The following is a 14,409-nucleotide window of genomic DNA, read 5'->3' as shown; positions in this document are numbered from 1 at the left end:
AAATTGGAACAGAATCCATTTTGCAACTCAGATAGGAGCTGATCTGCTTCAGCCTCTCAAAACACTTCAGCATTGTGGATATGAGTACCATTAGTCACTGCCAGAGTGAGATGTTGAAGATCTCCATGAATACAATTGCAAGTTGGTAACACAGGTTTTCAGTACTCAGTCGGGTGCTCTGTCCAGACCAAAGGCTTTCCTTTGATTCACTCTTCTGAAGGCAGCCTGCACATCATCCTCAGATACTGACAGTAGAGGATCATCTGGGGATATGGGGGGGGTGTGCAGTGGCTCTTCCTTGTTCTGAATGACTGGAGAATTAACAAGGTCCTGCCTCATTGGCTAGTGCAGAAAGTTGAATTATAAGGGATGAGAAATATATTGGCAAACTGGATCCAAAACAAAACATTTTGGTGGATGGATGTTTTTTCACTGACATCTGTAACAAACTGCACTTTGTAAAGATCAGTGCTGAGATCCTTGTTGTTTGCAATATGTATGAATAATTTGAAAGAGAATGTAGGTGATCTGATTGGAAAGTTTGCAGACAATATGAAAAATGGTGGAGTTATCGACAGTTAAGGTTATCTAAGTGCAATATGGATCAAGTGGAAAGTTTGGCAGAGCAGCAGCTGATAGAATTTAATCCAGACAAGTATGAAATAAGATACCTTAACAAATCAAGTTCTGGAAGGACAAATAGAATATAAGGCAAAGATATGAGGAGTGTTGATCTACAGAGAGACCCAGGGTGAATGTCCATAGCTCAATAAAATGGCACAGAGTAAAGTTGGGATGTCGTGTCGTAGCTGCACACTACAGGAACATTATTGTAGCATCGTAGCTGCACACTACAGGAACATTATTGTAGCATCGTAGCTGCACACTACAGGAACATTATTGTAGCATCGTAGCTGCACACTACAGGAAGGTTATTGTAGTAACAGACTGAAAAAGAAAGCATAAAAGACTCATCAGAATATTGCCTGGTATGGAGAGCTGTAGTTATGAGGAGAGATTGGGTAGGCTGGGTTTATTCTCATTGGAATGCAGGAGACTAAGGGGTGACCTTTTCAAGGTTTATAAAATTAGAAGTGGGGTAGATGGATTAGTCAGAATCTTTTTCCCAGAGCAGTGGAGTCTAGAAGTACAGGACACAGGTTTAAGGTGAGAGCGAAGAAAGCAAAAGATCTGAGAAGTACATTTTTCCCCCCACACAGAAGCAGATGGTTGTCTGGAACAGCCTGCCACAATCCATTGTTTAAAAAGGCCACAGTTGTCAGGTATTTGGATGAAAAAGACAAAGGGCACAGACCTAATTCCCAAAAATAGGATTAGCACTGACAGGCATCACAGTTGGTATGGATGAGGTGAGTTGAAAGGGCTGTCAGTGTGCTATGAATCTAACTGGCAAGAAACTGGAGACGTTGCTGAGGACAGATCAGTCTTGATCTTAATGAATGACAGAGGAAGCTGATTCCTGCTCCTTTTTTCTTAATCTAAAGAACTTCAGATTCTAGTGCAATAAAAATTTCCAATGGCTAAATGATACAGAAAATAAGTTAAAAAAGATATTCAACTTCCTCTGAATGAAAATTGTACAGATTTTTAAGCATAATTCTTCTTAACATTTTATTTAGGTTATGGTAGAACTGAATATAAACACATAATTTGCTGGAAAAAAGGAAGAGCATTAGGAAATCACAGGTTAAGCAGTGCGTAAGGAAGAACATTTTTAGAGTTCATATGCTAATGAATTGGAGTTGTGTTTATGAGTGGTGGAAGCAGATTATCAATTATTTCAAAAGATGAGTGAATAGGCACTTTTGCAAACTAAACATGATGGATCATGGAGATGTTGTAGGGAAATGAAACTAACCAGATTATTTTGCTCATTAGGTCCAATAACTCATTAAATCCACAGATATAAACATCCAAATAAATTTTAATTCCACAATTTTGATACTACCTGAGCTCGCTTCTCCATATCCTGACACGTCCCCAGTTGTTCTTCCATTGCTGATCGAATTTGTCGTGCTTCATACTCTAACTGCCTTCTTGTCATGTCTGTCTGCAGAGAAAACTGCCCAAAGTTGTCCATTTCAGTAGAGTTTCCATTATACATGGAGCTAATGACACCAAAACACTTAACTTAAAAAACTATAATGCATTCACAGCAAGAAAGTTTGATTGTAGTTTTGGGAAGACAAAAGGATATATCAATTATTTATATTTTTTGTTTACAGTTGGTTGACTTAAAAGGAACATTATTCAAACAGTAGTGAATTTCACATTTAAAGAATGAGAATCAAATACAATTTAATAATTTGAAAATCAGAAAATTAGATCAACCCGATTAATGTTCCTGAAAAGGTTTCAGGTGTCAGAAAGTGTCACTATCAATAGAATACCTAACCTTGGAATCACGATATTTATGTGCTGGCTCAGGTGGTAAACCCCATGATGACTACCTAATCAGCGGTAAACCCCATGATGATGACCTAATCAGCGGTAAACCCCACGATGACGACCAAATCAGTGGTAAATCCCACGATGACGACCGAATCAGCGGTAAACCCCTCGATGACGACCGAATCAGCGGTAAACCCTACAATGACGACCCAATCAGCGGTAAACCCCACGATGACGACCAAATCAGCTGTAAACCCCACAATGACGACCTAATCAGCGGTAAACCCCACAATGACTACCTAATCAGCGGTAAACCCCACAATGACTATTGCTGGGATGCAGTCTAGTTTCTTTCTTTTTGCTGCACCCCATGCTCTCACCTGTTTATTAACATCCCACAGAGTGCAACAAGTTGGTTGGAGGCAAGCTTTTGCAATAGTAGGGATTTCAGAAAGTGCACTTATTTTGCACTTCCAGCTGATTTGGGCTATGAATGAACATCTTGGATCAACCAAGTTGAGGTGAGAATGCTCTTGGAACTTCATCATTCCGTTAGCTACATAAGGATCATTCATAAACAGATGTAAAAGTGCACATCTCTGAACTTATGATTAGTTGCATGATCATATAACTCTGGGCATTGTATCTCGGAGCAAAAAAATTGGACATCCTGCAAATCTGAAATAAAAACAGAAAATGCGGGAAATACTTAGATCAGTTAGCATCTGTGGAGAGAGAAACAGTAAATATTTCAGACAAATGATCTTTGTCACAACATATCTGGAGCAGGTTTAAGTGGAAGGAGACCTGCAGAGAGAGAAAAACAAAAAAAAACATTTCGGATACTGTAAATAGATCACAGATATTGGTGTAAATCTGAAATAAAGAAAATTGCTGGGAAAGTCCAGCAGGATCAAACAGCATCTGTTGAGAAAATCATGGATTACAACAGAATGGTTAATATTTGAAAAGCAAAAAATACAACAGATACTAGAAATTTGAAACAAAATCAAAAAAATGCCAGATAAACTCAGAAACTAGGCAGAATTCATGAAGACAAACTCAGAGCCATTACCCAGTCAACAATTCACCCTTCCCTGCCCTCCTCAAAATATGTTCCAAACTATAAAAGCTGCCCTTACCCCAGGGATGCCACCAAACCTACAGAACCCTTCCAATAGTGGTCATTTCTGGCATGAAGGGCACAAATACTGAGGGTACTCAAGTGAGTCAGGCAGCATATGTGGGATTGGGTCAGAGTTTGTGTATCAGATTCAAGACATAGTGTGGTGGTGGGGGGGGGGGGGGGAAGGCCCTCAGGCAAAAGAGAACTAGATGTTAACGAGCCATAGGTTTTTTTTTCAAGATTTATCCCTCGCATTGCACCTACAAAAGGGTCAGAATTTTAAGGTCTCGTTAAAAAATGAATGTAGACAACACAGCACTTCCACTAAATGGCTAATCTGGCAGCGCCAACACTTCCTAAGGAGGTTGAGGAGGGCAAAGCTACAGACCCTCATCCTGACAACATTTTACACAAGAACAATAGCTTTGGAGAGTGCTCAATATTCTTATCTGGCTGCATCATTGCATAGTATGATAGCTGCAAAAGATCAGACCAGAAGGATAATCAAAATGACTGAGAATACCACTGGGGTTCTCCTGTTCTTTCTGTGGATGACATTTACTGGGAGTGTTGCTTAAATGGGGTTCAAAAAATTAAGGACTCTTGATCAGCCCACAGTACCTTTGACTCACTACTCTGACAGAGTATATAGATATGTTTTTGGGAGATAAATTGGGAAAGGTTTGTTAGAGTAGGTTACATACAAACACTTTAAAACAGATCTTATTTGAAATACTGGAGCTCTGCTAATGCTAGACATATCGGCTCCACAGCTTCTGCAAGAGCTTTGGAGAGTGCTCAAGATACTTCACTAATGGATTGCTGTTTACAAAAGGCATCAGATGAAAGATCTTGTGGGAGCTGCAGATTGTCTGGAGATGTTCTAAGAGGGTCATGTGATTTTGCAAGCAGAGTGAGTCAAACAGGCTTTCTCTGAGTGAGAGAGAGAGAGCGCGAGAGAGAGAGAGCGCAAGAGAGAGAGAGCGAGAAAGAGCGAGAGAGAGAGCGAGAGAGAGAGTGCGAGAGAGAGAGCAAGAGAGAGAATGAGAGAGAGAGCGCGAGAGAGAATGAGAGAGAGAGAGCGCACGAGAGAGAATGAGAGAGAGACACACATACACAGAGATCATTTCTACAGTGTTACAGTCAGCAACAGCAGCTGGGACTGGAACAGGACAAGCTGGCAAGCTTGTGGAAAACCCCATTTGGAAGACAGGTTCTTATTTCAGCCTGGTCAAAGCCCTTGTGGTTCATGAAAGAGGAGAGGGCTGGCTGTCTAATGTTTCACTTGGAATAAGAGAAAAAAAAGGCACTCTGTAGTGACCTGAAAGAAAAAAGAACATTTGGAAAACCCTGAAGGGGGAAAGTTTTGTCAGCAAGATACGGAAGTGGCTGGGTGTCCATCGTACAACAAATCTCTCTCTGAAAACTGACAGAACCTTCCTGAGCAGTAACCATTTACCTTTCAAACACCAAATCCTGGTAAACTTTATATATGTTAAATTCTGTGCACAGTATAAGAATTACCTGCAACCAGTGAACTTGGAGGAATGAGAAGTGAGATTGGACTGTGAATCAAAGAACTTCTCTGAACTTACACACACATTACATACATGTGCGCTTAGAATTAGAAGGGGGTTAAGTTAGGTTAAGTAAATCAATAGTGATAAGTTAAAGTTTGATTTTAATTTCATGTTTAAAGATAATTAAAAGCAACATTTGCTTAAGTAACCATCTGTCTTGGTGATTATCTATTGCTGCTGGGTTTTGGGGTCCTCTGGCTTGTAACAGAACCATCAAGAAGAGTTACAGGAGCATCAAAATCAGTATTGCCAGGCTGGGAAATAGCATCGACCTGCAGGCTGTGACACTGTTAAACAGTATCATGTAACCGAGAAAGTCATCCCAAAATATTTATATAATTTATTGAAAAAAAAATAGGCACACACATACATACACCCACACACCATAGTAGCTGTGCACTACACGAAAGAATGACACTCACAAGTGTGGTCAGGCTAAGCTCTCATTTATTTGTCCCGATTACTGACGTCACATTCTGCATGACAAAGGCGGTTTTTCCTGTGTGTGGCTACACCCTTGCATGACAATACCTCCTTCACTGCGTGCTACCCCAGTCTGTTTGATGTACAGTGGGACCAGCGCTTTTTTAGGGTTGCTGGCCCTTTAGGCTGCTTCAGCCATTTGTCCACCAGTTCGCTTTCTTGGGGCCAGTGCCGCTGTACGGTCTGCTGGCTTTACGTTGCATTCGCCGCCTGGAGAGCCGGCTTGCTTGCTGTGGGCCGCCATTTATAAACATTATTATGTGCTGTGTATACGTGTGTACTGTGGTCTGGAGAAACACTGTTTCATTTGGTTATTCATGTATGTAGTAAAACAAAAGTTTTACAGATGTTGTGATTGTAGTAAAAACACAGAGATACTGGAGGAACTCTGCCTGATGTTTCGAGCCTGAGCCCTTCATCAAGGTGTGAGGAGGGATGTGTATAGTACTTGATTTGAGATTAAAAATACCCTTTCTAAAGCTCTCTCTGTCTTAATTCATCATCCCATCAAACTCAAAATCTAATCTTAATGACACAGTGTTATTTTTAATCACTCATCATTGCTAGTAACTGATATTTATTTAATCCTGAAAATTCTCAAAGGTGTGAAGGATGTACATTTTTCTGACTGTCATGGTCTTATTTTCAATTTAAAACAACTTGCACAAAATTACGTTCTTATCTATTTCATAGAATATTTGGAATTGGATTTGAACTTACATTTTCTGTAAGGGGGAGATTATCAATCCTCTTTGTAAGATTTTGAAGTTGTGCATAATACCAATCCTTTTCCTTCTCCTCCTTTTCAATCTCAGCAAGTAACAAAGATCTATAAAATAAAGAGAAAATCTCCTGTTACAACACATGGATGTTTAAAACAAACATCAAGAATATCAACACAAGGAAGAGGATATTGCCTTTATTTTCTCCAGCAAATTGCCATGGAGTAATTCTAACATGAATATAATTGTCAAGCTGCTCTCTTTTGCAGTAGCTTTATGTCAGATACTATCCAATGTGGATGTGTTAACATATTCAGTTCTGATCAAAGTGAACCTACATACACCCTTCAAGGATGCAGTCTAACTAATTAATTAAACAACTTCAGGTCAAAATTTAACAGATGAAACTCCACAGTTAATCTATTTACCTCCACTGCCACCAATTTTGTCCTACCAAGTTCCTGAAATACAAACAGTAATGAGTTACTTCAGCAGCTCAAATGAATGGCAGGTCTGCCAACAAAACTGCATAGCAGGGATACAAAGCTCAGTAAACAAATTTAAATAAGTTCCTAAAGTCCAATTATGATAATGACCGATGGTGTGGACTGGTTCCTCATATATGTTAAGGATATTCCATCCCAACACTTGTTTATACACTTTAGCATAATGTCCCTAACTCTCTTAAAAAAAAGTGGAGCAGCAATTGGACTCTTTGGACTATTCTACAGGCTGCTAACTGCTGTGGAAAATATTGCAGAGCAAATTCACAGGAAATGTAGATGAGCAAAATATGGAACAATGTTAATTTGGGACTGGATACCCAAGCGTAGACTAGAATACAAATAGCAAAGGCAAAAAGTGCAGGAGTTTTGAAATGGGCTCAGAAGAATTTTTTTTGGAAAATCAGTGTAGAGCCCAACAATTTGGTTCACAACGTCATGCTATATAGTTACTGTAAGTAATTAGCAAAGACAAAAAAGTGTTTATTACTGGGCTAATTTAATACAAAAGTACACAGCTTATGCTTCTGATGTACTGTGTAAAGCACTGACAAGGTCATATTTGGTGTATCATGGATAGTATTTGTCTCCTTACGTATAGGAGAAAGGATGCAGTTAGCACTTTTAGTCGTGTTGTGACTAAACAGCATTCTCCAGTCCTTGGTGCAAAACGCAGACATGCAACCAGACATAACTCACATACAGGCAAACAATACACATGGAGGACAAGTATTTAATCTATACAATAAAAATATATTTTCATGAATAGGATAGTCTTGGATGGTTAGTGTGAGTAGTTCCTTTGGTCATTCAGCACTCTCACTGCCCGTGGAAAGAAGCTGTTCCTCAGACTCATGGTGCTGGTTCTGATCCTCCTGTATCTCTTTCCCAATGGGAGCAGCTGAAAGATGCCATGTGCAGGGCAGAAGGGATCCTCAATGATTTTTCCCACCCTCTTCAGACCACGATCCCATTAGATCACACCAAGGTGGGTGGGGGAGGGGAGCGTAGGGACGGAGACTCCAGTGATCCTTTCTGCTACTTTTATGGTCCTGTGTATAGACCTCCAATCCACTTCTCTGCAGCAACCATACCACAATGATGCAGCCGACTAGGAAAACTCTCAATAGAGGTTGACATAATATCGACCAATAGCCTTGCCCGCTTCAGTCTTCTCAGGAAGCACAGTTGCTGAATGACAAATGAGGAGATGTGTGCGCAGGACAGGTCACTAGTTAAGAGAACTTCAAGGAGCTTAGTGCTCTCCACTCTTCTCTACTACAAAATTGTTGATGTGTAATGGGGGGTGGTCATTCCCAGTTCTCCTGAAGTCCACCATCATCTCCTTCATCTTGTCAACAATGAGTCACACCATTTCACAAGATTTTCCACCTCTTCTCTGTAGTGTGATTTATCGTTGGTGCTGATGGAGCAAACTGCTGTTCTATCATCTGCAAACTTGGCGGAGCTGGATCTGGTGATGCAGTCATGGATCAGTAGCATGAATAGGAGCACACAGCCCTGAGGTGCGCCAGTGCTCAGTGTGACGGTGTTTGACATTCTGCTACTGCCCCGGACAGACTGTGATCTTTTCATCCAGGGTCCAGTTACAGAGAGGGGTGTTGAGTCCCAGCAAGGACAGCTTCTCCACCAGCCTCTGGGAATGATTGCATTAAATGCCAAGCTGAAGTCAATGAACAGCAGCCTGGCATATGAGGCGTTGTTCAGGATGGATTGAAACGTCTGTGGATGTAATGTTGTGCAGGTAAACACTGCACAAACAAGAATTTAGAGCAATTAATTATAGACAGCAATCCCCTATGGCTGTTCTACTACCACCAACTTCCTCTTTCAAACAGGTCACTGCGCAACACCTACAAAAGCTAATTAAAAATGTGCTGTGGTACCAATTAGAATAAAAGCCAATAGTTCAGAAAATCTTCTTGCCTAGCACCAAGATTCAAAGTCAACTCAGCAAAGGAGCTGCATTGCATTTGTAACAGAAATTGTTGAAACTTATGAACATTGCTCAAAAAAAAGTTCAGAAAATGAAAGTATTAATTCATAAGAAATTATCATTATTTATCAAAACTGATCATGAAAATAGCTGTAAGTAACCATGTGAAATACAGTGCTCGTACAGGAAATGAGGCATATTATTCCATTAAAATTCTTCCTTCAAAAGGTAAAACTTTCAAAGCAAAAGTCTTAATAGCCCCTCTATTACAAGGGATTTTTAAAAATGCCTTAACTCTATTGCAGTAAATCACTCTCTTAGAGACATCAATGAACACCAAAAGCATCCATGGATCAATTTCTAAATAATATTTTTCAAGATTCTGCTTATAATCATATTTCTTGGAAAGGATCTACAAATGTCTTGATAATTTCAGCCTTTAAAATAATTGAAAAAATGTTCTTCACTAGTTGTACAAAACTTTGGCAAAAAAGTCCATGCGGCTGGTGAGTCATGTCAAACATAGCAAACAATAAAAATCTCCACATTTTTGAACCCATATGTCACATTAACTGCAGAAAATGTGATGCTGAATCAAAGAATTATTTCAGGAATTGCAACGATTTGATGGACTAAAAAATAAATGAATTACACTGTGAAATACCATGAATAACATTAATCAATGAGTACCTCTCTTTTTCTAACTCTTCCAAGTAGCCAGTGCTTTCTCGGCTTCCATTGATTAATCCTCTTCTTGGAATTGAACCCAGTGGAACTGGGCTACTCTCTCCTGACCGACCAGACACTGATCCTTCTCGACTTCCATATGAATGCAGTGACATCTTTGGTCTTAGTTTTAATGCAGGTGAATTTGCACACTCCAAGTTCAGTTCTGAAAAATACAAGTGTATGGATAATGAGCTGGCCATTTAAAAAAATATATAATGAATAAAGAAAAAATTCTAAAAATTAAACAGTTACAAGACAGTCTTAAAATTATGAAATGAATCCAAAATCTCATACAAAAAAGTTACTAAGGAAATCTAGAAATGACAATGGATATGATCATCCATTGTATCATCAGACAACATTTGTTCAGCAAAAACTATTCAAATACATAAATGATGAGCCTGGGCTTCTAAAAGGACAATCAGCATTAAACCATTCTCCTTGGCCCAGATGTGGACATAAAACCACAAATTCAGTTATAGAAGAGAACATTCCAGCACAGAACAGGCCCTTCAGCCCATGATGTTGTGCCAAACTCTGTTAACCTCCTCCACAACAATATCTAACCCATCTCTACCTCACATCCATAACCTTCTAATTTTCTTAAATCCATCTAAGAGTCTTTGGAAAGTCCTAATGCACCAGCCTCCACTAACATCGCCAGCAATGCATTCCAGGTACCCAGCAATCTGTGATTAAAAAAACTTACCTCTAACATAGGGGTGGCCAAAGTTGCTTAACACAATAGCCACATATGATTAACTTCACATGTTTGAGAGCCACAAGACATGAAAAAATATTACATACACATTTTTACTCCTACCTGCACATTTTGTTACAAAAAATGTATACAATATTAACATGTTGCTCCATTTAAGTGCTTCCTTTCAGCAAACATGAGCAATATTATTTTGTGTCACAGGCAAACCTAGAATGAGCAATGATTTATTTTGTTCTTTTGCTATCGATCTTATTTCAAATCCTACTTGCATGTTAATTTGAAACAAAATGCTGTATTTTACATTTATTTTTGGATTGGTCCCACTACTGTCAAATCGGTTTATTTTGATATCGTTGCATATTACTGTAAACCGCCTTTTCCAAAAGGTAAATTGGATTAAATAAACAATATTTTAGGAAGCAATCTATTGCAATATTTGATCTGCTATCGGATCAGTTATGTTCAATTGAAAGCATTTTGCATTATTTGATTCTGCAGAAAGCGCATCTGTTTTACCCCAGAATATAATGTTGACTACATTGAGGAGATGCTACATCAATACCAAAAATCAGATTGGATCGATGAAGTACAAATTGTAGAAAGAAGCTGGGAACAGTGAAAAAAAAACAGAAGTATGCATTTTAATGGTGAGTATCACAACAATTGTGTGTAGTAAATTCTCAATATTTCATTTCAAGGCAAAGTCTCCCATCTGGACTGCGAAGTGATCCCCTCCCCTTCTCTTAGGCTCCAGTGCCCTGACATCAATTAAGCCGTGGACCAACCCTGCTTGCGCCATGGGTAAGGTTTAGAAATGAAGCCTCATAAATGTTTTGTTTTACTGGCCCTGCACTGGAAACCATTGGCGGATAATCCCTGTATCTTTTATTTAAGGTCACATTTAGACGACGAGCGATTCAACGCTTGCCACCGCCCTCATTTGATTTCTATTTGTTTTTGGGTCTGCTCGTCTGTTTCAGATGTTGTTCCCTCTGTGCTGGTTACTTAGGAAACATGGATGAAATATGAATGTTTATGCAATTAATAATGCAGTTTATAACCAAGATCATTTATTAAACTGTATGAATACATTTTGTGTTCAAGGTGCATTTCTATTGGTTATTTCACCCATGTCCCGAACATGCGCATCATTGTCAAAGCAATGTATATTTTTTTTGGAGGGATGTAATAGCATTTGCAACAACACCTTCTGTGAGCCAAAATTTGACCACCCTTGCTCTAACATTTCCTTAATCTTTACTCCATTCAGCTTAAACAAATACCCTCTGGTATTTGCTATAGTCAGGAGGTGAGAATCCATTTTCCTCAATGGCAATGGAAACTCCGATTTGGAATTCACTATCCAGAGGAGCAGTAGCAGCAAATTCAAAAAGTTCTTTACAGAAACAGAACTTAAAGGAAAACAATCTATAGATTAAACTACCACAGGCTTGATGGCCCATTTGCTTCATGAATGCTACCATCACACCAGTACCAAAGAAAAGCAGGACCAATGGCCCTAAATGATAACCAACCATCGTTTTGACATCTACCATCATGAAGTATTTTGAGAATGGTCTTGGCTCACGTCAACTCTTGCTACCACCCAAAATTGACCCGCTTCAAGTTGCCTACCATCCAAACATGGTGTACAAAAGATACACGGCAGACACCATGTCTCTTGCTCTCCACTCGGCCCTGGAACATTTGGATGCCAAAGGCACCTGTGTAAGACTATTGTTCTTAAAGGTTACAAGGAACTAGTCCAATAGACAAGAGTGGGGGAGAAACCCAGCAAGTCACCCAGCATCCATGGAAAACAAGAGGGAGCCCTTTTTAAATTCTTCAGCATTTTTGTGTATTGTCATAGGACCCCAGCCCAATTACATGCTCACCCAACAAGCAGCCAATCCTGTCTTCTTCACCACTCCCTTAAACTAATGGCAACTCTCCCTACTTACTGATCTAACACTCAAGGGCTTGTCACACTTAACAATTGAAACCCTGAGCCCTGGTTCTTACCACCCACACTACTCCGCACTATCTGATCCACTGACCTGCATTGAGGAGATGCTACATCAATACCAAAAATCAGATTGGATCGATGAAGTACAAATTGTAGAAAGAAGCTGGGAACAGTGAAAAAAACGGAAGTATGCATTTTAATGGTGGGTACACAAAGAATGATTTTATATTTTTATCAAATGATATCTTAAAGCATATCTTTATTGAAATGTGCATAATATACAAAAATGTGTTCACTTTTGTTTGCCCACTCGTCTGGCACCCCAACTAAAGGTAAGAAATAAAAGAATGTCCTTCAGAGACAGTGTCCGTGGATCCATTGCTGCTGTCTCCTGCACTCCCACTGTCAAAGTTCCACAAATGAATTCTACATGTACACTTCAAAATATCTATTAAAACATGTAAAAAATGTTCGTGAGAAATTTAATATGCTAATTATTAACAGTGACATAATGTGGTAGCTCATAACTTCCAGCCCCATACCACTTGCATTATTATATAAACCTGCCACCATCAGTCAGACCTTGTATTTTGTACAGGTATTATGAAGATACAGATGTCAATGGTGCTAAAACCTCCATCAACTGAAAACCAGCTTCAAAGAGAAATTACTTCTGCAGAAAGCTGTAAAGAGAAAGCAATAACATCTGGTCAACATTGTAATTCTTTCAAAAACATTTACAATTTCTGTGGGCCTGAAACTGAATGAGCAGGATAACTTTTCTTCTTCAGCAGTTCCTTACAATCAAGTTGTTTCAACTCCATCTCTGAATTAGGAATTGGGTAATGAAGCCAATGTGGGGTCTATAAATTCCAGAATAGGTGAGGCAAGAGTCACTTGACTGATAAACAAGTAGAATGGTAGCAATTCAGCTCATTCTGTCCTTGCAGTTGGACTTCTTAATTCTCCTAACAAAAAGGTACTCAGTATCATCCTGGATGTTCCTTCTCCAATTTGAACAATCTTGTATCAATGGAATCCATGAGTCAGTGAGAACGTTGGTTTTATTTTAAAAGAAGTTTTTTGGAAGATAGTATTTCCACTGTCCTCCAGGTAGATTTTTCTGTGATGGAAGTCACTGTGGAATGTTTATTTCAGATATCTGCTATTTAGCATGTTCATTAGAGTCAGTCAATGCACTAATTAGCCTCACTGGTTTCCGAATGCAGTGGAGGTAATATGCAGGAGAAATGAGAAACAACTTGTCACCTGCAGCCTAGAACCAAGGAACTCCAATCTCAGTCAACAAGCGACAGCATGTAGACAATGCTTGCGCATATTCAAATATTGAGCTTTAAGTTATCTTTAACACATTCAATAAAATGTATGAAGGAATGGAACACATATTAAACATCTGCTAAACAAAGTTCCAAAACTAATGTGCCCTGCTGCACAGCAAAGGTCAGCAGAGTAGAGAATCTGTCTACACAGTTCCAGCAATTTGAGTTCAAGTTTAACCTCCAATACTGACTGAGAGGAGTCATGGTATACCTCCTCCTATATCTCAAAGGTTGGGTGTTAACTGGCCACTGTAAGATGCCCTAAATTCAGTGTGGGTGGTAAAATAGTGTGTGGTGGAATATCAGCGTCTTTCTGAGTGGCGACGTGGATCCATTTCAATTTGCCTTTTGCAGAAACAGGTCCATTTCATTGGCTCTACATAAAACCATGAAACACCGAGACAACACAGACTCATACATTAGAATGCTCTTTATAGATTACAGTTTAACACTAGGAAAAGCACCCAACATACTGAAGGGCCCATTGCACACCTGACACACTTCCCTCTCTTAAAGGCTATGTTGCAGACCAGGAGCAATAGAAATTCACCAAGACAGTCTTATTTTAAAAACAATATATATTTATTATATTATTAATAATATAACATCTTAGTTAAATCTACCCCAACTATCCATGAGAGTGAGTGTGAGTGTGTGTGCGTGCATTACTATGTATGTGTGGGGAATACTCAAACTATTACAGCTTAGGCATAATTCTGGAAAGTCATTCCCAAAGTTCAGTCTTAGAAATCTCATGTTGAAACTCAAACTTTTAAACTGATGCTCAGAAGTAATTATGAAGAAGATGAGAGGATGAGTGATCAGACTGCCAAAAACTCATGAATCATTGTGAGTTGCTTCCAGAGAAAT

The 14,409-nt window shown here is 39.2% G+C and overlaps 1 protein-coding gene across 5 annotated transcripts in view; it reads right to left on the bottom strand.

Moving 5' to 3' along the window:
* apc (APC regulator of WNT signaling pathway) overlaps positions 1-14,409 on the bottom strand; it is a 191,553-nt gene that overhangs the window by 55,027 nt on the left and 122,117 nt on the right. For all 5 annotated transcript variants that reach the window (XM_069892850.1, XM_069892860.1, XM_069892878.1 and 2 more), the window contains 3 exons: positions 9,474-9,675; positions 6,322-6,430; positions 1,970-2,083 (listed from right to left, as the gene is read on the bottom strand). In XM_069892850.1, the coding sequence (XP_069748951.1) occupies positions 1,970-2,083; positions 6,322-6,430; positions 9,474-9,675 (425 nt within the window). The remainder of the gene's footprint in view (positions 1-1,969; positions 2,084-6,321; positions 6,431-9,473; positions 9,676-14,409) is intronic.

This window comes from Narcine bancroftii, chromosome 1, assembly GCF_036971445.1.
Source record: "Narcine bancroftii isolate sNarBan1 chromosome 1, sNarBan1.hap1, whole genome shotgun sequence".
Lineage (NCBI taxonomy): Eukaryota > Metazoa > Chordata > Chondrichthyes > Torpediniformes > Narcinidae > Narcine > Narcine bancroftii.
Note: the sequence above shows the minus strand (reverse complement) of the source record. Positions and strands in the feature narration are given on the sequence as shown.